This window comes from Leptopilina heterotoma, unplaced genomic scaffold (assembly GCF_015476425.1).
Source record: "Leptopilina heterotoma isolate Lh14 unplaced genomic scaffold, ASM1547642v1 Lhet_275, whole genome shotgun sequence".
Classification (NCBI taxonomy): Eukaryota; Metazoa; Arthropoda; class Insecta; order Hymenoptera; family Figitidae; genus Leptopilina; species Leptopilina heterotoma.
The window spans coordinates 1941519-1965058 of record NW_025110983.1 but is presented as its reverse complement, the minus strand read 5'-3'; the positions used below and the strand labels follow the sequence as shown (position 1 = coordinate 1965058).

The window sequence follows — 23540 nt, the reverse complement described above, 5'->3', positions numbered from 1 at the left end:
TATAAGGGGGAAATATTCGATACGGATACAAAATTGCAGTTTTTGGTTTGTTCTTTTTTTTCTATCTCTTTTTGGGAGTTTTAAAAAAAATCATTGCACCGTAGTGATTAAATTGCCATATCGCATTTTTGTTTTTAATTAAGTATTTATTTATTTATTTATTTATTTATTCACTCAGAAACTCTCGCCTTTACGATAATAAATTTTTCAATTTTATTATTTTTTTTTAAATTTCAATTCGCCAAGAACGTTTTAATTTTTTTTTATGTTTATTTTACTTATTTTATTTTTTTTTCTTGTTTTCGTATTTTTTTTGTCTTTTTTCAAAAAACGGTGAAAAATTTCAAAAAAATCATTTCCGTTTTTGTTTCTTTTCATTTTTTTTTAATTATTATTATTATTATTATTAGTATTATTATTATTATTATATATTTATAATTATATATATTTATTTACAATTTTGGGGGAGAAAAAAAATTAAAAAGAGTATGAAAAGTAGAGAAAAAAAATTGATAAAACAATATACGAAATAAAGAGAGAAAAACGTCTTGGCGAAAGGCAAACGTGAAATTTTGTTGTTGTTTATTCTTTTGTTTTTCATTGTAGTTTCGTAGTCAAAAAAAAAAAAAAAAAAAAAAATTGTGTATAATAATTTATCGTGAGATGATAAATTATTTTTATTTTGTCGGTTACTTTCTTTTCCCTCTTTCTCTCTCATTTCTCGCAATCACACTTTTCTCTCTCTCTCTCTCTCTCTCATTCTCTATGCACTTTTATATGTATAATTTTAATTACTAATTATACTTTATTATAAATTAATTAAAGAGCTCTTAAACCGTACGTGTAATAGGTGTGTATAATAATTATAATAATTATGTATATATAATATATTTTTATATGTACGATAGCTTTTTTTTGTAATAGCTGTACTCACGTTCGGCCGTTTATTTATTTTTACTTCTTGTAAATTGTTGTTGTTGTTATTTTTTTTCTTTTTTCATTTTTCTTTTCTTCAATATTTGGAGAAAAAAAAATAAAACAAAAAGACGCGCGTGTCTCTCCATAAAAAATTACGCGTATTGCGAATTTATTTGGAAAAAAAGAAAAATTTATGTGTGTTTTATGTATTTTTTGGGGTGGGGGTAAAGAAATAATGGGGGGAAAGGGAGGAGGGCGGGGGGCTTTCGATTAATTTACTCGAAAATCCGGTGACTAGCGACACTCCCAAATTTTTATCGTCTGGTCCACACTACCGGTGACAACGTACGGATGACTTCTGTGAAAATCTGTGGGGAAAAAAAGAAGACAGAATTAGAACCTCCTTCTTTAGTTTATTTTTCATTTTTATTATTTTAAACTCAAATCATTGAATTGAGAAAAGTTTTTGAAAATAATTGGAATTTTGCCATGAATTTTATTAAAATTGTTATTGGAAATAATTGAATTTCGAAGAAGAATTTTACTACTTTTGAAAATAATTGAATTTCTGCAATAATTTGTAATTGCTTCAAAATTCAATTTCTTTTAGTGTTTTTAATTAAAATTCTTCTATAAATCCATTATTTTTAATAATCAATTAAAAATATATATTAAAAAATTTAACTAATTTCAGAAGAATGGGAATAATTAAAATTTCTCAAAAATTTACGTTCTTTAAGACGATTTCTAGTTAAATTCATAGAAAATTGAAATTTTACAAAATTTCAAATCAAAATCTTTTGAAATTCATCTGTACTTATGAAATTTGTAAACACTACTTTTTTAAAATTTAATTAATTTTTTAAATATTTATGTAAAATTATATTTCAAGAATAAACTTTAGAAAATAACAATTTTCCAGGATTTCGATCAAAATTCCCCAACTTTTCCAAGTTTTTTCAAGGTTTATAAGATTCCCTGACATTTCCAGGTTTTCCAGGTTTCCAGGTTGCGTGGCAACCCTGTAGATATTGAAAATATTTTAATTTTAGCGAAGAATTTTATTATTTCTGAAAACAATTGAATTCTCGAGAAAGATTCTCTTTCTAAGTAGAATTTAATTAAGATTTTTGCGAGTTTTCGAGAATAATTTTTTTTATTTCAACTATTAGCGGATTTAAAATAGTGAAAATTTATGAAAAAAAAAGAAAAAAGTAGTTTTTAGTGTCAAAAATTTAAAAAAGAAAGTTTCATTCTTTGCATGAAGTGTGATGTCATAATCGTTCAAATTTCCTCAAGACAAAAAGAATAAATAAATAATTCTCCCATATTATAGAAAAGAAATAATTGTTTAAGAAATTTAAAATTTTTTCCTTACCGACAGAAGTGCAGAAGTGAACGTGCGCCTCGAGTGTCTTCATGGCGCGTTTATTGCGAATGTCCCAAACTCGTAACGTCTTATCGTCGGATGCACTGACAATGAATTTCCCACCGGGATGAAAGACAATGCTGCGCACCCAATTGTCGTGGCCAATTAACGTGAATAGACAAACGCCAGCGCCAACATCCCAAATGCGAATTGTTTTGTCACGTGAACCCGATGCGAGGAAAGGTCCCTCGTGTGCACCCTTGTTATCAGCGCCAGCGGCCGCGTTTATTGGCGCTCGCGCGCATTCTGGAGCCCAGGCGATACACTCAACCACGTGATCATGATCCCTGAGTTCGGCCTGCAAATTTTAACAAATTTTAACAACAAACTCACTATACACAATAAAATCTATATTATATAATAAAGTATTTCGAGTTGCAAAAACAGGGTTGCCACAAACATTTAATTTTATTTTTCCCTGATTTCCAGACAAAATTTTCACTTTTTTCCTGACCCTAAAGAAAATTCTGATTCACTCTAAAAATTGTTAGATACTCAAAAAATATTCTATTACATTTATTTACGAATTTACAATTCAATTATTATTTACAAGAATTTTTAACTAAAATTCTTCTCTAAATCAATTATTTTTTATAACTTTTGAAAAAGTTCTTTGAAAATTTTCAAATCTATTTCTTTACAATTCAATTTTTTAAGTAAAACTTTCTATTAATCGTAAATTCTTTAATTAAATATTTATTTGAAAATAAAAACTTGAAATAATTGAAAAAAATGCAATTAAACTTGTTTAAAAAAAATTAATTCTACTTAAAGAATTTCTTTGTAAAAAATATGAAAAATTCACGTTTCTAAAAGATTTTAATTAGAAACCTTTTTCAAAATTCAATTATTTTCAACAAATTTCGTGAAATTTTCAATTTTATGAAAGAATTCAAGTTTTTTCTTAATTCGTTGTGAAATTTTTCAAACGAATTCAATTATTTTCTAAAATTGTAATAAATTCTTCGAAACAATTAAATTATTTTTATAAATACATAATAAAATACTTTGAAAAAATTCAATTATTTCAAATTTTACTAAAAAGTCATGAAAGATTCAATTTTTAATAATATTTTTCCAAAAAAATTAAATTATTTTCTTAAATATCAATAATCCTTTGAAACAATTCAAATTTTTTTTTTGATTTTTAATAAAATTTTTCTAAAGAGTCCAATTATTTTCTAAAATTTTAATAAATCCGTTCAAAACAATTCAATTATTTTTCTAATTAGTAAAAATCATGACAAGAAATAAAATAATTTTTTATAAATAATAAAATTCTTCACGAGAATTGAATTATTTTCATAAATAATAAAATTCTTCGAAGAAATTCAATTATTCTCATATTGTATTAATAATTATTAAAAGAATTGAACTTCTGAATAGGATTTTATTATTACTTAAAATAATTGAATTCTTGCAATGGATTTTATCAAATTCATTGAAAATAAGTGAATTTCTAAGCAAAATTCAATTATTTATGACAATAATTGAATTTCTACGATCAGATTTTTAATAATTTTTAAAAAATTTGAATTCTTGCGAATAATTTCATTATTTATGAAAATAGTTAAATTCTTGTTCAGCATTTAATGATAATTTTTTTAAATTATTGAATTATTTTCAAGCGTTTATTAAAATTTTAGAAAATAATTAAAATTCTGTGTTTATTTTTTTATTATTCATGAAAATAATTGAATTTTTTAAAAGATTTTTATTATTCATGAAAATAATTGAATTATTGCAAAAAAATTCTTTAAAAAATTGTAAATAATTCACTTCCTGTGAAATTTTTATTATTTATATGAAAATAAGTAAATGTTTGCGTAAATTAAATTTTTTTTTTAAACAATTGAATTCTTTCGGGAAATTTTATTAAAATAGTAGATATTGAAAACCATAGAATTGTGGAAAATTTTTAAAAATAATTGAAATTTTGCCAGGAATTTTATTATACCTAACTTTACAAAAAAAAATTAAATTTCAAAGAAGAATTTTATTATTTATAAAGATAATTGAAATTTTGATGAGAATTTTATTAAAATTTTTGAAAATAATTGAATTTTGAAGAAGAATTTTATTATTTATTAAAATAATTGAAATTTTGAAGAAAAATTTTATTATTTATAAAAATAATTGAAATTTTGACAAGAATTTTATTATTTATAAAAATAATTGAAATTTTGACAAGAATTTTATTATTTATAAAAATAATTAGAATTTTGACAAGAATTTTATTAAAATTTTTGGAAATAATTGAAATTTTGCCAAGAATTTTATTAAAACTTTGAAAATAATTGAATTTTGAAGAAGAATTTTATTATATTTATAAAAATAATTGAAATTGTGTCAAGTATTTTATTAAAATTTTTGAAAAAAATTGAAATTTTGCCAAGAATTTTATTAAAACTTTGAAAATAATTGAATTTTGAAGAAGAATTTTATTATTTATAAAAATAATTGAAATTTTGACGAGAATTTTTAGTATAATTTTTAAAAAATAATTAAAGTTATGCTAAGAATTTTATTAAAATTTTTGAAAATAATTGAATTTCAAAGAAGAATTTTATTATTTATAAAGATAATTTAAATTTTGACGTGAATTTTGATTAAAATTTTTGAAAATAATTTAAATTTTGCCAAGAATTTTATTAAAATATTTGAAAATAATTGAATTCCTATGAAAAATTCTAATATTTTTGCAAATAAGTTAATTCTTCTAAAGAATTTAAAAAAAAAAACACTTTTTTTTAATTAATTCATTTTTTCGAGAAATTTCCTCTGAAATTTTATTAAATTAATTGAAATCCTGCGATGAATTTTATTTTATTTATGAAAATAATTTAATTCTTATGAAGTAATTTATTATTTAATTTAATTCTAGAAAAAAGAATTGAAATTTTGCCAAGAATTTTATTAATTTTATTAAAATTCTTGAAAATAATTAAAATTTTGACGAGAATTTTTAAAAAAATTTGTTCATCAGAATTGAATTTCTGCGAAGATTTTTATTACTTTTAAAAATAATTGAATTCAATAATTAATTAAATATATATTAAAAATATGTAACTAATTTATCTAAAGAATTTGAATTATTAAAATTTTTCAAAAATCTAATTTCTTTTTTCTAATTAAATACATTGAAAGTTGAAATTTTCTAAAATTTCAAATTAAAAACTTTTGAAGTTCGTCTATAAAAATTATAAACACAACTCGTAAAATTGAATTAATTTCGAAATAGTTAAGTAAAATTATTCATTAAATAATTTAAGTAATAATTCTACTTTTTCTGAATTTTCCCTGAATTTCCTGACCTGTGGCAACTTTGAAAAAGAAGTGAATCTAGAGAAAGTACCTTTGTCTCCTTGGTGGCAACGGACCAAATCCTAATAGTCTGATCGTTGGAGCAACTTGCAATGAGTTCACCGCAAGGACTGATTCGTGCCATTCGCACCCATTCCCTGTGACCGGTTAGTGTCTTGACGCAATAACCCGTTGCAACCTCCCAAATTTTAATTGTCTTGTCCCGCGATGCGCTCACAAGAAAATCGCCCTGTGGCACAAATGTCACGGACGTGACATTATGATCGTGACCGTGCATTGTCTTAATACAAGAGAATGACTGATGAAAGTCCCAGAGTTTTATTGACATATCGGAACTACATGAGACGAGTAATTTACCATTTGTGTCGAAAGCAATGTCCTGTACACTGTCCGTGTGTCCTTTCAATGTTCTCTCGAATTCACCGCTCTCAAAGTCCCAAACCTTTTCAAAATATTAAAAAACAAGTTCATTTAATAAATTATCGAATATTTAATAGAATATTTTATTAATATTTAATAGAATATTTAATCTCTCGCCAAGCTGCCGGATGAAAAAAATACCTTAATTGTTGCGTCTTCGCTCGCCGAGACAATCAGGCTGAAAACTGGATGAAAGATGACTCGATTAATTGTCGCTCTATGCCCAGTGAGGCAGAATTTTTCCGGCGGCCTTGGAATCCATTCGGATGAGGATCTTTTGCCACGGGTTGGCGCCCCTTCAATGAATTCCTTCTCAGCCTCTGAGAGTTTCGACTCTAATTCCATTACCTTAAGATGGCAAAAAAAGAAATTTTATTTCATAACCATAATTTCAGATTTAACAAAATTGGAGTAATAGAAATGATAATTTTTCAAACAATGTTGAAGAAAAAAAACTCCACCTTCTTTTGTAGTCTAATGACGGAGGTCCACTTTTTTTCAAGAAGACCACCGTATTTTCTTTCCACTTCTCCGGGCATGTCGGCTTCCTTCTTGAATGCCTCCAATGCATCTTGATAACCATTCGCACTTAAATAATCCGCGATCGCCTTATTTCTGTAAAAGAAAATGAAAATTGCTTTAAAAAAAACATCCATTTTCTTAATTCAATTATTATTTCGATTAATCGGCTAAGAGTACATCTTTCGAACTTCTTTTGCACTTTATTGATATTCTTCAAAGACTTTGCACTCGATAATTAATTTTAAAAAAGTGGCAAAAAGTAAAAAAACTAAAAAAAAGTAAAAAAAACTAAAAAAAGTAGTAAAAAAGTAGCTATCGAAAAAATTAAACTTGACGACCAAAAAAACTCATTTTAGACACTTCGCAAAACGGACAAAAATTCCATTCCATATTTTTTATTTCCCTGACATTTTCCTAATTTTCATCAAAAATATTTACTTCTTTCATATCCTGATGCTAATAAATTTAATTCCTGCAACGAATTTTATTATTCTTGAAAGAATTTAAATATTTATAAAAATAATTTAATTTGAATTTTCCCAGAATAGTTTTTTTATTTTTCAATAATTTAATTCTTGACAAGAATTTTACAAAAATTTCTAAATAATTTATTTATTTCAACTAATTTTAAATGCAAATTCTAATTTAAATAATTCAACTCCTGAGACAATTTTTACTATTCATGCGAAAAGAATTGAATTCATAGGAAGATTTTTACAAAAATTTTTTTGAAATAATTGAATTCTGTTTGGAAATTTTATGAAAATAGTAGATATTAAAAAATATTAAATTGCGAAAAGTTTTTAAAAATAATTAAATTTTACAAAGAATTCTAATAAAATTTTCGAGAATAATTGAATGTCTGTGTGGCATTTTACTAAATTTTTTTTTTTTTTAAAATAATAATTGAAATCCTAAAGAGTATTTTATTATTTATGAAAATAATTGAATTCTTGCAAACGATTTTATTAGAATTTTTTTAAATAATTGAATTTCCAGGAAAAAATTGATTACTTTTAAAAATAATTGAATTCTTGTTATAAATATTTTTATTTATGCAAATAATTGAATTTTGCAAAGAACTTTATTAAAATGCCTCAAAATAATTGAATTTTCGGGAAAAATTTTGTTATTTATCATTAATAATTGAATTCTTTCGAAGAATTATTATTTATGAAAATAATTGAATTCTTGGGGAGAATTTTGTTAAAATCTAAAAGAATAATTGAATAATTTCAGAAAAATTTAATTACAATTGTATTTAAAATAATTGATTTCTTTCGAACATTATTTTATTAAAATATTTAAAAATAATTGAATTCCTATGAAGAATTCTAATATTTTTGTAAATAATTGAATTCTTCCAAAGAATTTTAAAAAAACATTTTTTAAAACAATTGATCTTTTCGAGGAATTGAAATTAAATTTTTAAGAATAATTAGCATTTTTTGATTAATTACTGTAAAAATTGTATTAAAAATAATTGAAATCCTTCATTGAATTTCAATATTTATGAAAATAATTAAATATTTGCAAAGAATATAGTTAAAATTTTCAAAAATAATTGAATTCCTGTGAAAAATTTTATTAAAATAGTAGATATTCTAAATTATTGAATTGAGAAAAATTTTTGAAAATATGTGAAATTTTGCACAGAATTTTATTACAATTCTTGAAAGTAGTTGATATTTTGCCAAGAATTTTATTATAATTTCTAAAAATAGTTGAAATTGTGCCAAGAATTTTATTAAAATTTTTACATGAATTTTATTGAACTTTTAAAAATAATTGAATTTCCAAGAATTTCATTAAAACTATTGAAAATAATTGAATTCCGAAGAATTTTATTACAACTTTTGAAAATAATTGAATTTCGAAGAAGAAATTTATTACTTTTAAAAATAATTTAATTCTTGTGATAAATGTTGTTATTTATGAAAATGATTAAATTTTGCGAAGAATTTTATTAAAAACCCTCAAAATATAATTGAATTTTCGGGAATAATTTTGTTATTTATCTTTAACAATTGAATTCTTTCGAAGAATTATTTATGTAAGTAATTGAATTCTTGAAAAGAATTTAATTAAAAATCTAAAAGAATAATTGAATAATTTCAAAAAAAAAATTAATTAAAATTTTGTTTAAAATAATTGATTTCTTTCGAACAATTTTTTTAAATTATTTGAAAATAATTGAATTCTTTCAAAGAATTTTAAAAAAAATCATTTTTTTAAATAATTGTTTTTTTCGAGGAATTGAAATTAAACTTTTAAGAATAATTACATTTTTTGAGCAATAATTTTATTAAAAATAATTGAAATCCTGCGATGAATTTTATTATTTATTCAAATAATTGAATTCTTGCTTCGAATTTTATTAAAATTCTCAAAAATAATTGAATTTATGAGAAAAATTTTATAATGTGAAAATAATTGAATTATTGCGAAAAATGTTATTAAAATGTTTAAAAAGAATTCAATTTCTCTGAAAAATTTTCTTTCTTTTAAAAATAATTGAATTTTTCATTAGAATTTTATAAATATTGTTTCAAATACCTTATTTTTTTCGAAATATAATAAATATTATAAAAATTTAATTTTAAATAATTGAATTCTTGTAGAAAACTTTATTTGTGAAAATAATTGAATTTTGGATGAATTTTATCAATTTTTTTTTTTGAAAATAATTAAATTCTTTTGCGAAATTGTATGAGAATACTAGATATTGAAAATAGAATTTCGAATATTTTTTGAAAATAATTTAATCGTTTTAAAGAATTTGATTAAAAATCTATGATAAGCATAATAAGGTTTATACTAATTCCCTATCAAGTATAATTTTAATGATAAATATTTTCTTACATAATCAGGATAATAAAAAAAAAATAATAGTAATAACGATAATAATAATAATAATAATAATAATAATAATAATAATTGAATGTTATGGTATTTAAAGGAATACAATGTAGAATTTAAATGCCAGGAAAAAGGTGAATAAGGAAGAAGTGATTGTGGCCATTGATCTTTACTCTCCAAGTCTATATAGCAGCGTAATATACACGTGCGCGATGCACACCTCAACTTGTAATATACAACAGTGACGTCATTCACTGAAAATTTGCGATTGTGCTTTTTATAAACGTTTATGAAAAAATTATCAGCAATTTGTAACTGAAGACTTTACATAATCATTCGAATTTTTCTTTCCTCAACTGTTATTATTGTTTAAAAAAAAAACTATTTAAATAATACTGTTTAGAAAATTAATTTTAGAAAATATATTTAACCCTCTGTTGATGTTAACTTTTCCCCCCACTCTATTTTCCATAACCCCCACCATTTGTTAACCCTCTGCTGATGCTAATGACCGTTATCGTCAAAAATGACGATTTTTGACGATAACAGTCATTAGCATCAGCAGAGGGTTAAAAAATATTTAAAACATTTAAAAAAAATTATTTTAAAAAATTAAGATCATAAATCTATGATGATAAATAATCTTGAGCAAGATGATACACAGTAGTTACAAAAATTACAAAAATTACAAATTGCTTATAAATTAAAAGTGAAATTCTTGAACAAAGCATTGCATTCTTTTATCTAAAATTACGTAATGTTTTTGTTTTAAACTACAGAGGAAACAAATATATATTTTTTTAATATGAAAATAATGTTAAATAAAGAAGTTGAGAAATATAATAATTATTAGAAATCGCGATTTAATTAGAATGGCTTTTTGGATTGTCTCTCGTGGAATTTGTGGTAAATAAGTATAATGTTGTATATATACAAGAAGAGCAGGTGTGGGAGGCGACCTTTATAACGATGACACACTTCGATCCTATACCTTAAATACATATAAATATACTTACATAGAAAACAAAAGCAAATCGTATAATACTTCTTATTTAGATTATGATCGAAATCGTGATATGCTAACAAAATTAATGAGAATTAACCGCGAAAAAACTGGAATTAATCATGAATAATTTATTCATCTTCTAAATCTTTCCTACTTTCGTTTTTTAATAACTTTTCTACATTCTGAGTATGCTTTGTTAAAGAAGAAAATAAGCAGAAGTTTCTTTAATCAATCCAACGCACAGTGGTTCTAAATATCAAAAGTGGCCAAAAGTAATCAAATATTAAAAAAAAACTATTGATAAGCTAACTATTAACTATTTTTTAAAAAACTATTCCAGGGTCTGACAATATTTTCAAAAAACAAAATGGCGGATCTAATATGACAGAACACAATAATTTCTCTCGTTTTTCGAACCACTATACACTTGCTACGAAGTTGACCGCTAGCGAGAGAAAAAAAAGAAGACGAATCGGCCACCTGCTGATGACTACAGCAATTCCGTTCTTACTAAAACGAATCAGTGCGTTACTAGAAAAAAAAAACTTCCGAATTATTACCAAAATAATAAATAACAAAATTATCGAAAATATTCAACAAAGTATGTAGAATAATGAAGATAATTTCGTGTAAAAAAAGGGAACTATACCGAGGCCTTTCACCCTGGGAAGCCCCAACTTGAGTAAAACAACTTTCGATCTCTTTCCCACGTATTATTTCCATTCAACAATCCAATGAATCGTGCTACATCAAGACAATTTTTTTTTAATTCATTTAAAAAAGATTTATTTATTATTATACACAGAGAGTTCTCAGCTCTCACGAAAAACGATTCCATTCTTTGCCTTACTTTTATCGAAAGTCACGCAGTCAACTCATTATAATTTGCTCTAGAAAATTAAGAACAAATTAATTTACAAGATATTTGAAAAATAATAATATTTCTGCTATTGCTTATAATTTTTTACACTTACACCCTGAAGTCTCCTCCTAAGTAGAGGACAAGATAGAAGATTTCGGATAAGGGACGTTCAACTGTATAAATTAAATTGAAACCGGCACCTACATATCAGCAGAAGATCCAAATTGTCATAAAAAGAAATTTAAGTTAAATTCTTTTCAATTTTAATAATTTTCAGTGACTTTAAACATTGTAGATTAATGCTGGGATGTTGCTGAACAACACCCAGAAGAATAAAAAATTTTATTTAAACTTTTAAACCCATTTTAAACATTAGTAACCACAGCCGGAAACCAGCAAAAGATCCAAATTGTCGTAAAAAGAAGTTTAAATTAAATTGCTTTCAATTTTAATTATTTCTATGGACTGGAAACAATCCAGATTGTTGCTGGGATGTTGCTGAACAACATCCTGAAGGATAGAAAATCCAATTGCAATTTTTAAGGGCTTTATAATAAAAGTAACCACAGCCGGAAATCAGCAGAAGGTCAAAATTGTTATAAAAAGAAATTTTAGTTTATTTCTTTTCAATTTAAATAATTTTCTTTGACTTTAAACATTGTAGATTAATGCTGGGATGTTGCTGAACAACACCCTGAAGGATAAAAAATTTTATTTAAACTTTTAAACCCATTTTAAGTATTAGTAACCACAGCAGAAAACCAGCAGAAGATCAAAATTGTCATAAAAAGAAGTTTGAGTTAAATTCTTTTCAATTTTGATAATTTTTATAGTTTGTTAACAACCTAGATTAATGCTAGGATGTTGCTGAACAACACCCTAAAGAATAAAAAATTTTTTAAACTATTAAACCCATTTTAAATATTAGTAACCACAGCCGGAAACCAGCAGAAGGTCAAAATTGTCATAAAAAGAAATTTTAGTTAAATTCTTTGCAATTTTAATAATTTTCTTTGACTTTAAACATTGTAGATTAATGCTGGGATGTTGCTGAACAACACCCTGAAGGATAAAAAATTTTATTTAAACTTTTAAACCCATTTTAAATATTAGTAACCACAGCCGGAAACCAGCAGAAGATCAAAATTGTCATAAAAAGAAGTTTAAATTAAATTGCTTTCAATTTTAATTATTTCTATGGACTGGAAACAATCCAGATTGTTGCTGGGATGTTGCTGAACAAAATCCTGAAGGATAGAAAATTCAATTGTAATTTTTAAGGGCTTTATAATAAAAGTAACCACAGCCGGAAACCAGCAGAAGATCAAAATTGTCATAAAAAGAAGTTTGAGTTAAATTCTTTTCAATTTTGATAATTTTTATGGTTTGTTAACAACCTAGATTAATGCTGGGATGTTGCTGAACAACACCCTGAAGAATAAAAAAATTTTTTTAATTATTAAACCCATTTTAAATATTAGTAACCACAGCCGGAAAACAACAGAAGATTAAAATTGTCATAAAAAGAAGTTTAAGTCAAATTCATTTCAATTTTAATAATTTTCATGGTTTATAAACAAGCTAGATTAATGCTGGGTTGTTGCTGAACAATTCCTTAAGGGATAAAAAATTTTATTTAAGCTTTTAAACCTTTTTTAAATGTTAGTAACCACAGCCGAAAACCAGCAGAAGAACAAAATCGTCATAAAAAGAAGTTTAAGTTAAATTCTTTTCAATCTTAATAATTTTCATGGTTTGTTAACAACCTAGATTAATGCTGGGATGTTGCTGAACAACATTCTGAAGAATAAAAGATTTTATTTATATTTTTAAACCCATTTAAAACAACAGTTAAATACTTTTATTGTATAATTTTTTAAATTATCAAAATTCTGATCGAAAAAGCATGAAATAAAAAATTAACTTTTATATCCTGGTCATTTTCCGGTTTTCTGGTCACCTCTCCACACTGGCTTGGTAAATGAATTAGTTTTTTTTTAAAAAGAAAATGGTAAAGAGTAAAGGAAAATTCGTTATTATTATTTCAGGATTGGGCCTTCTCGACCCAACCCACTTGGATAAGTTATGTCTTAAAGGGATGTATGCTCCAGGTCAGTATCTTTCTAACATTGTAGGGATGTTATCTCTTGATTTTAAATTAAGTAGGGATATTGTTCCACGTTTTTGTAATTTTACAAAATACGACAAAATATTATAATAATTTTACATTCATTTTTATAGCGTAGTTTAATTGCTTATAATTTTATAACATAGTTTTCTGAATTCTTATTTTAACATGGTGTTACGTCATCGTAACTAATAATAAATAATAATGTTAATAACAACTATAAGGGCTTGTTTCACTACCTCCGATTAAAAGTTAATCAATTATTAAGGGCACTTTAACTGTTCATGATTGGTCGGTTAAAGATTTAATCATTGATTAACTTTTAATCGATGTTGGTTAAACCGGCCCTAAACAATTAACAAATAATAGAATTGTAATAACAAGTTAATAATAAATTGTAACATAGGCATAGGCTGTTTTCAGCATTAGCCCCGCTCCGGATTATCTCTGATTGGTTAGATCCAACAGAATGTTACCAATGATTGGACCATCCTTAACCCTGGTGGGAAGCGAATGTCGGAAACAGCCAAGAATTACGTCATATAGAAAAATATCGCAGCGGGAAATTCAAATGAAATATTCCATTTGCGGATTCTCCCTCCCCACTCTTGCTCACTGATTTTGCGCATAAAATCGCTTCTTGACGTCTCTCAAAGTCTATCGATTTCATGTGTTGCGCGTGCTCGAGAAAGAAACCCCCAGACATTTAATAACGCCCACTGTTCTAGTCACCCTTCGCCACAACCCCCTTTACCCCACAATCCGACAACTACCCCCCAACATCTACCATCAACTGATCTGGAGACTAATTTCTAAAGATCGATTTTGTCTATTTTCAGTTAAAAATTTCTCCTCAAAATTAACGTCACTATTAAATTACAAATTTCTTCTTTTACATTATGTTTGCCTACCGAAAACTAATTCTCCATTTGCAAAAAAGAAAATGAAAAGAAAAACCATTTTAACACAAAATAATAATTATATCTTTCTGATCTAAACGTGACCCACATTCAAGGAAGGGAAAAAAAAAAGTTTAGCGAGAGATCGATTAAATGGCAAGTCACGTTCGACATTATAATTAAAAGGCGATAATTATTTAAAAGCCAAAACAATTTATAATAAACGTGAGATTTTTTTATTAACTAAAAAAGAGCTACTTTATTAAAATTAATTTTTTCTTACTTCATATTTATTATTACTAACTGACTAAATTTGATAAATTTTTAATATCATCTACCTTATGATATAGGACAATAAAATCTTCCTCTAAAAAAAAAAACGGAATTTTATTTTACTTTTATTTTATTTTTAAATAATAATTTAAACTTTCGGGTTTTCTATAATGATTAAGTTAATTCGATGTTCTTTGATGAAATTCGAGTAGTATCGGATGTGAAAATAAGACTCTTTTTTTACCCCCTTTAAGTACAAGTTCGAATACATATTATATTTCCCTGAATGTAAACTTGAGTAATGAAACGATTAAATTCGGAAGCTAAGAATGGCGTTTTCATTGATCGTTTTCAAGTCTGCACGCTATCTTTATATATAAACAGGACAAAACCTCTTGAAACTCATAAAAAAACAAATATAACTTTTACTTTTTCCACTGCAAATGAAAAATAAACGAAAAATCTCTTTATTTTTTAAGTGCATCGTTAAAGTCCGCAATGTGACAATTAGTTGCAATTTAATTAATTCCTTTCTTAATAAATATTAAATAATTATTCTTAAGTTTTAAATTAAATTAATTATTGATTATTAACTAATATTTTTTAAAATAATTTCAGAGTAAAAATATAGTTTTTTGATAGATTCCTAAATTACCGACAAGTGTTTTTTCATCTCCACTTTGTATTTCTTACAAATTGGAGTGAAATTTGAAAAAATTTTGTTACATTCAGTTATTGAAGCTCTAAACTAAGTGCCTCTGCTATTTATTCTTTAATTTGCCAAAAAAAACATTTAGGTTCCTAATTTACCGACAGGCGAAAAATATTCGACTTTATTTCTTGCAAATTTATAAATATTTTTGTAAAATCTCTGTGCAATTTTATTATTTAATATCTAAACTAAGTGCCTCTGCTATTTTTCCTCCAATTTGACAAAAAAATTGAGTAAGATTCCTGAATTACCGACAGGCGAAAAAAATTTTCGACGCTATTTCTCGTAAAATTATAAGTATTTTTATTAAATTTTTGAACAATTTTATTACTCAATCTCCAAACTACGTGCCTCTGCTACCTATTTCTTAATTTGACAAAAAAAATTTTTCGATTCCTAAATTACCGACAAGTGTTTTTTCATCTCCACTTTGTATTTCTTACAAATTGGAGTTAAATTTGACAAAATTTTGTTATATTCAGTTATTGAATCCCTAACCTAAGTGCCTCTGCTACCTATTCCTTAATTTGTCAAAAAATATTTAGATTTCTAAATTACCGACAGGCGAAAAATATTCGACTTTATTTCTCGCAAATTTATAAATATTTTTGTGAAATCTCTTGAATCATTCTATTACTTAATCTCTAAACTAAGTGCCTCGGCTACCTATTCCGTAATTTGACAAAAAAAATATTTAGATTCCTAAATTACCGACAGGCGAAAAAATATTCGACTCAATTTTTGGCAAATTTATAAATATTTTTGTGAAATCTCTGTGCAATTTTATTACTTAATATCTAAACTAAGTGCCTCTGCTATTTAATCTTCAGCTTGTCAAGAAAATTTAATGTAGATTCCTGAATTACCGACAGGTGAATAAAATTTCGACACTTTTTTTCGTAAATTTATAAAGATTTTTGTTAAACTCTTGAATAATTCTATTACTCAATCTCTAAAATAAGTGCCTCTGCTACCTATTCCTTCAATTGGCAAAAAAATATTAAGATTCTTATCTTACCGACAGGCGAAAAAATATTCGACTCAATTTCTGGCAAATTTATAAATATTTTTGTGAAATCTTTGTGCAATTTTATTACTTAATATCTAAACTATATGCCTCTGCTATTTATTCTTCAGTTTAATAAGAAAATTTGTACGTAGATTCCTGAATTACCGACAGGCGAAAAAAATTTCGACACTATTTCTCGTAAATTTAAAAAGATTTTTGTTAAACTCTTGAACAACTGTATTACGTAATGTCTAAACTATATGCCTCTGCTATTTATTCTTCAGTTTAATAAGAAAATTTGTACGTAGATTCCTAAATTACCGACAGGCGAAAAGAATATTCGACACTATTTCTCATAAATTTTAAAATATTTTTGTTAAATTCTTAAACAATTTAATTACATAGTGTCTAAACTATGTGCCTCTGCTATTTATTCTTCAGTTTGATAAAAAAATTTGTATTTAGATTTCTGAATTACCGACGGGCGAAAAAAATATTCGACACTTTTTCTCGTAGCTTTAAAAATATTTTTGTGAAATTCTTACGCAATTTTATATTTTAGTGCCCGAGCTACGTTCCTCTATTTATTTCCAATTTTAAAATTGAGTTTTTCAAGGTAAATTTGTATATTATCGACAAGAGTGCATGAAAAAAATCAAATAGCACCAGGAAACTTATTTTTTTAAAATATAGCTTTTTAGTGATAAAATACTCCTGCGTAAGTTTTGTAAAAGTTTACAGATTAAAAAATTATCACTATAATTTTTAAATTATTTGTAATTTACCGATTTTTGTTCTAACAAAAGTTGTGTAAAATATACTCTAAAAAAGAATTTATAAAATAAAGGTACTACATTTAATTTAGTGTCTAAAATTGAAAGCTAGCTTTCTGAATTACCGACATTCGAAACTTTTCGACTTTAATTTTTCCGAATTTATCATTAATTTTGCAAAATTCCTTTACAATTATGTTTCTTAATATCTAGACAAAGTGCCTCTACTATTTTTCCTCCAATTTTGACAAGAAAAGTTTGAGTTAGATTCCTAAATTACCGATATTCGAAATTTTTCGACTTTTATTTTCTCAAATTTATGATTATTTTTACAAAATAATTTTAAAATTTTATTAGTTAATATCTCTACTAAGTGCCTCTACTATTTTATTCGAATTTAAAAACGAAAATTTCAGTAAGATTCCTGAATTACCGACATTCGAAATTTTTAGACTGTTATTTTCGCAAATTTATCACTATTTTTACAAATTTATTTTACAATTTTATTACTTAATATCTCAGCTAAGTGCCTCTACTATTTTTTTTGAATTTAAAAAAGAAAATTTTAGTTAGATTTCTATATTATCGACAGAAAGAAAAGTAAATTAATTTTAACAAATATTTTAATTTTTAAAAATGAAGATAGCAGTAGGTCAAATAGAAAATTGCAAAATGTGATAAAAAAAATAATGCGAAAATAAAGAAAAAAAGAAAATACTTACAACTCCTCCCTCTGACGTTGAGACAACACCATTTTCATGATCCTCGAGTGTAACTCGGCAGATTCCTTGGTGAAGATGCAAATCAGATTTAACTCCTCCCTCGAGCCTCGAATTTTAATATAATACCATCGACATTCTGTTGGAAGAAAAATATTTTTTTCCAAATTATTCAGAAAAAAAAATATTTACAAATTCCCAGAATAATATTTTTCATAAAATTTTATTTTTATTTTATTTTATACTTCTACTACTGTTAACAAGTAATTTGTATAATTATTCAAGATTTAGAAATAAATTTTTTCTTAGATTCAGTTAAGCACATTGTTTAAATAAATAATTTTAAAGTTTAATAACAAATAGGGAAAAAAATTTATTTAAAAAAAACAATAGGCGAAATTTCAACTTGAACTTGACATTAATCATACGGGAGATTGAGATTATAGCAGCGAATTATAATGGTATAATTAATCGCTCATTAGATTGTTGCGGTTCAACGAAAAGACAACTTTCGAATTAATCGTAACTTTCAGTATTTGTTTTTTTATTTCATTTTTTTTGTTTCTTTTTCGTTAAGATAAAAACATTAATTTCCCTAAATATGTTTTGAAGCAAAATTAAAGTGCAAATACAATTTTTTTAATGCATTCCATGCAATTGTTTGTTTATAAAAATTAATTTAAAACTTTCTTGGAAAAATTTAACTCGAGAAAGAAAGGCAAAATTTACGTTAAAAATAATTAAAAATGACGGATTTATCTGAATAGAAATAACAATTTTTTTATTAAAAATTTACCAAAAGGTAAAATTTTAATGGTTAAAAATTTACAATGTAAAATTTCATTAGTTAAAAATGTACCACAAAGTAAAATTTTAATGGTTAAAAATTTACTAAAATGTAAAATTTTACACATTTTTAAAAAGATTGAAGTTTAAATTAGTTTAAAATTGTTGAAATTGACCAATTTGGACAATTTTTTTTAACATTCATTAAATTTTTCTTAGGGTAAACTTTCATTCTTTTAATATAAAATTTACTAAAATGTAAAATTTCTTTCTTTAGTAAATATTTACTACTGTTAGCTAAAATTTTATTTTTTTACCGCATTTAGGGAATTTTTCTCGAAGTAAAATTTTATTCTTTTGAACAAAATTTACTACAAAGTAAAATTTTAGTAAAAATTTACTAAAAGGCAAAATTTTACCGTTTACAAAAGAAAATTTAAGTTCAAATTTTAATTTGTGTTATAATTTCATTTTTAAATTTTACTCAAAAAAAAATTTGTCCAAGGTAAAATTATACCGTTTTTTTAAATTTACCAAATGTAAAATTTCATCCTCTTTATTCTAAAAAATTATCTTTATTTTTATCTTCTTAAAAAATTATATTAGATGTGAAAATTTACCTTTTTTCTAAAAAAATTTACCTAAAGGAAGGTGAAATTTTACCTTCTCAAAAAAATTACCAAAAGTAAAATTTCACTTTCTTAAAAATTTACCAAAAGTAAAATTTTACCTTTCTTACAAATTTACCAAATGTAAAATTTTACTTATCTTCGTTATTTTTATTTTCGATTTTTTTTACTTAAAATTTACCAAAGGTAAAAATTTATCTTTTTTTCTAAATAAAATTCACCAAAGATAAAATTTTGCCTTTTCCAAAAAAATTCACCGAAGATAGAATTTTACATTTTTTAAAAATTTACCAATAGAAAAATTTTCCCTTACTTAAAAATTTACCAAAAGTAAAATTTTATTATTTCTTGTTTCTAAAAATTTACCAAAAGTAAAATTTTATCCTTGTCTCTTTTACTTAAAATTTACCAAAGGTAAAAATTTATCTTTTTTCTAAAAAAAATTTAACAAAGATAAAATTTTACCTTTTCCAAAAAAATTTACCAAAAGAAAAATTTTATTCTTGTTTCTTTTACTTAAAATTTACTGAAGGTAAAAGTTTGTCTTATTTTCTAAAAAAAAATTTACCAATGGTAAAATTTTACCTTATTTAAAAACTTACCAAGAGTAAAATTTTACCTTTCTTAAAAATTTACGAAAAGTAAAATTTTACCTTTCTTGAAAATTTACCAAAAGTAAAATTTTACCTTTCTTGAAAATATACCAAAAGTAAAATTTTACCTTTCTTAAAAATTTACCAAAAGTAAAATTTTATCCTTTTTTCTTTTACTTAAAATTTTTAAGAAAGGTAAAATTTTACTTTTTTTCTAAAAAAATTTACTAAAGGTAAAATTTTTATCTTTTCTTCTATTTCTAAAAATTTACTGAAAGTAAAATTTAATCTTTCATTTACTAAAAATTTACCGAAGGTAAAATTTCCATTTTTCTTTCTTTCTTCTATGATTTTACCTTCTCCAAAAAATATTTATGGAAGGTAAAATTTTATCCTCTTTCTTCTAAAAATTTACTGAAAGTAAAATGTTATCCTCTTTTTCTTGTATTAAAAATTTACCGAATGAAAATTTTTACGTGATTTTCTGAAGAATATTTACAGAAGGTAAAATTTTACCTTTTTTTCAAAATAATATTTACCGAAGATAAAATTTTATCTTTTTTCTTCTAAAAAATTTACAATTATTGAAAAAAAAATTAAATATATCTTAAAGAAAAATAAAAATTTCTCTCTTTTTTTCTAAATTTTTACAATTGTTTACAGTAAAATTTAAGAGAATATTTTCTCATTTTCTTTTTGTTCTTTTTTTTTTTGAAGGAAAGAGAGAAAAAATTTGTGCAAAAAAACCATGTTTTTCTGGAAATATGCAAGACCTTGACAATCGGTAAAATCGAAAGAGGGAGGGTCTCAGAATAAGGGTGGGGGTAGATGGAGGGGTGGGTGGTGGCGTCGCGACGCTTTTGCGTGTGCAATATTGTTGTAATCAATAGTCGCGTTGCCGGCCGGCCCCCTTATACTCTAATTTTATTTAAATATTCACGAATTGTCCTTATTTCTTTATTATTAAACATTATCCCCACCCTCACTTTATTTCGCAAAAAAAAAATATTATTTTTAATTTAGCTTTTATAAATCAAAAAATTTTAAAAACGGTCTAAACATTTTTAATTTCCGTTTTAAAATTTTTTTCTTATTATTATCGTTTGTAAAAGAAGATTTTTAAAAATAAAAAAAATATATTTTTACTTTTCTTTATAAATAAATAAATAAATATTTTAAAACTATTTTTGCAAAAATCGAGAAAATAAAAATTTTTTTTGTTTCTATTTCTTTTTTTTATGATAATAAATAAATAACAATAGATTTTTCACTCATCAAATTTTTTTACATGAAATTATTTTTCAATTAAAGAGAATTTTCGTAAAAAAATTGTCGAAATCTAAATTTTCAAGTAAGAAGTAAAATTATAATTTTATTTATTTTTTTTATTTTTTTAATAAATGAATTTTTATGAATTTGTTATTTATTTTTTAATTTATCTATTGTATTTATTATTATCTATTTATTAATTTATTGTTGATATTTATTTGTTGAATAAATCGTCGAAAACAAAATTTTTAAGTAAGAAAAAAATTATAATTTTTTTTGTTTAGTTTATTTTATTATTATTTATTTTTTTTAATAGATAAATATTTATTAATTTATTTATTATTTATTTAAACAGTATACGGGCTGACAATAATAAAAATAATAAATTATTGTCCATTTGTTACTTAATTTATTGTATTTACTATTATTTATTAATTAATATATTGTTTATATTTATTAGTTGAATAAATCGTCGAAAACTAAATTTTTAAGTAAGAAATAAAATTATAATTTCATTATTTAATTTATTTTATTATTATTTTTTTAATAAATGAATATTTATTAATTTATTTATTTAAACAATATACTTAAAATAATAAAAATAATTAATTATTGAAAATTTATTAATTAATTTATTGTAATTATTATTAACTATTTATTAATTAATTGTATTTATTTGTTTAATTAATTAACTAATATACAATATTATGTTCCTAAATAAAAAATTGTTAAAAATTTATTTCAGATTTGAAATATTTTTATTTCTTTATTTCTTTATCGAGGCCTTTGTTTACTTATTCAGTTTCTTTTTCATTAATAAATAGAAAACATTTATTCTTATGTATTTAATTTGAAAAATTGATAATAAAAATTTTCAAATTATTAAATTTGAATTTTTCTTTAACATTCAAACAAATTCTATTGTTTTCTCAAAAAAAATTAAAAAAACGATAAGAATATTATTTTTCATTATTAAATAGAAAATATTAATTCTTTTCTCAAGGTTAAAATTTAAATAAGAAAAAAAATTCGATAACATTCATGGAAAAAATATCGCTTGTTAAGGAAAAACATATTTCATTTTATCATTAAATATTGAAAAACAAAATAATTAATTTACATTTTTAAAAACTCAGAGAAAATTTCAACTCGAATATAATATCTAAAACTTCTCTTGTTTGAATCGTATATTTTAGGAATTTTTCATTTACAAACATAACCTAAAAAATTTCTTTTAAATTCCAAGTACATTCAAAGGATTTCAAAAAATAAAAACGGTTGAATTCAATGACAAACTAAAAACAGCTGATTCCGGTTTGCAATTAAATTCATCTGTCAAACACTCATCGACAGTTTCACCACGCGAGGAGAGAGAGAGAGAGAGAGAGAGAGAGAGAAGAGGAGAAAAAGTGAGAAAGATAGAAAAAGACAGAGAGAGAAAGAGGAAAAAAAAAGAAAAAAACACGCAAAAAACAACCCCAGTAGAAAAAAAAACACCTTTAACGTGTAAAGAATAAAGATAACTTTTATAGTTTCTTTACCGCCCTCAACAATCTTTTCCCTTCTTTTTTCCACACAAAAAAAAATCGTGAAACTTAGAAATGTCGGGGTTTTTGCGAAAAAAATCAATTCCGTACACGAGAGAGAGAGAGAGAGAACAAACCCCGTCGAGACGACAGAGAGAGACAAAGTCGAGAAAATCCTTTTCAGGGCGTCACTTCCGTCAGGGGAGGGGTTGGTGGGGAAACTGTTGACAGATCTTTAAAGGAATCTTTTTCAGAACAAAAAAATCAACACACAAATTTTCCCATATTAATACAAAAACCCCCCCACGGTTGTCATTTTCCCTCTTCACTAATTCACAATTTTTTCTTTTCTTTCTCAAAAAGAAAAAAAAAACTCGCATTGATCGCGACGGATTTTATTTTTTTTTCTCGTACGGCCATTTTGCCTATACGAGAATTTCGTGCCGTCTGTTGGAATACAGTGCAAAACGCGGTCGAGAACACACGATGTGTGTATATAATAGAGAAATTGTCGTCGTTCATTGTAAAACAACTCTTTTTATTGGAAAAAATACATATTACTCACGTTTTTATTTCAAATATGAGATGGAAATTCAAGATCCCTTCCGATGAGTCGAGGGATAATTTAACAACTTGGATATAACCGGGTTGTGAAGGGAGGGAGGTTTTTTAATTTTTTTTCTTATATATATATTTATTTTTACAAAAAAAAAGCAGGGAATCGCAAATATCAACCTTCTCGAGATCACGACTACGATCAGACTGCGGGAATTCTCGTGAGATAGCGCTAATGTCAGCGCATGCGCATTAACTCAACTCTCATCACTTTGCGCAAGCGCGGTAATTATAAATTTTCGATTTCTCTCCCCTTTTCCTTTCTTTAA

General features: G+C 24.4%; 1 protein-coding gene across 1 annotated transcript; it reads right to left on the bottom strand.

The window, feature by feature from the left end:
* Positions 1 to 912: 912 nt before the first annotated feature.
* On the bottom strand, positions 913 to 23430 carry LOC122503937 (lissencephaly-1 homolog). Its single transcript, XM_043614713.1, has 7 exons — positions 23222 to 23430; positions 17857 to 17992; positions 6553 to 6706; positions 6233 to 6439; positions 5703 to 6113; positions 2297 to 2645; positions 913 to 1286 (listed from the first exon to the last, which is right to left on the bottom strand). Exons 2-7 carry the CDS (start codon positions 17892 to 17894, stop codon positions 1213 to 1215), a joined length of 1233 nt encoding a protein of 410 aa, XP_043470648.1. The 5' UTR covers positions 17895 to 17992; positions 23222 to 23430; the 3' UTR covers positions 913 to 1212.
* Positions 23431 to 23540: the final 110 nt, after the last annotated feature.

Bases quoted from the DNA above. Each gene is read 5' to 3' on its own strand.
- LOC122503937 (XM_043614713.1), bottom strand. From the start codon at position 17,894: ATGAAAATGGTGTTGTCTCAACGTCAGAGGGAGGAGTT. The intron at 6,440-6,552 runs GTGGAGTTTTTT...TGCCATCTTAAG, and splicing joins TCATTAGACTACAAAAGAAG to GTAATGGAATTAGAGTCGAA. The intron at 2,646-5,702 runs GTACTTTCTCTA...TAAAATTTGCAG, and splicing joins TTGCCACCAAGGAGACAAAG to GCCGAACTCAGGGATCATGA.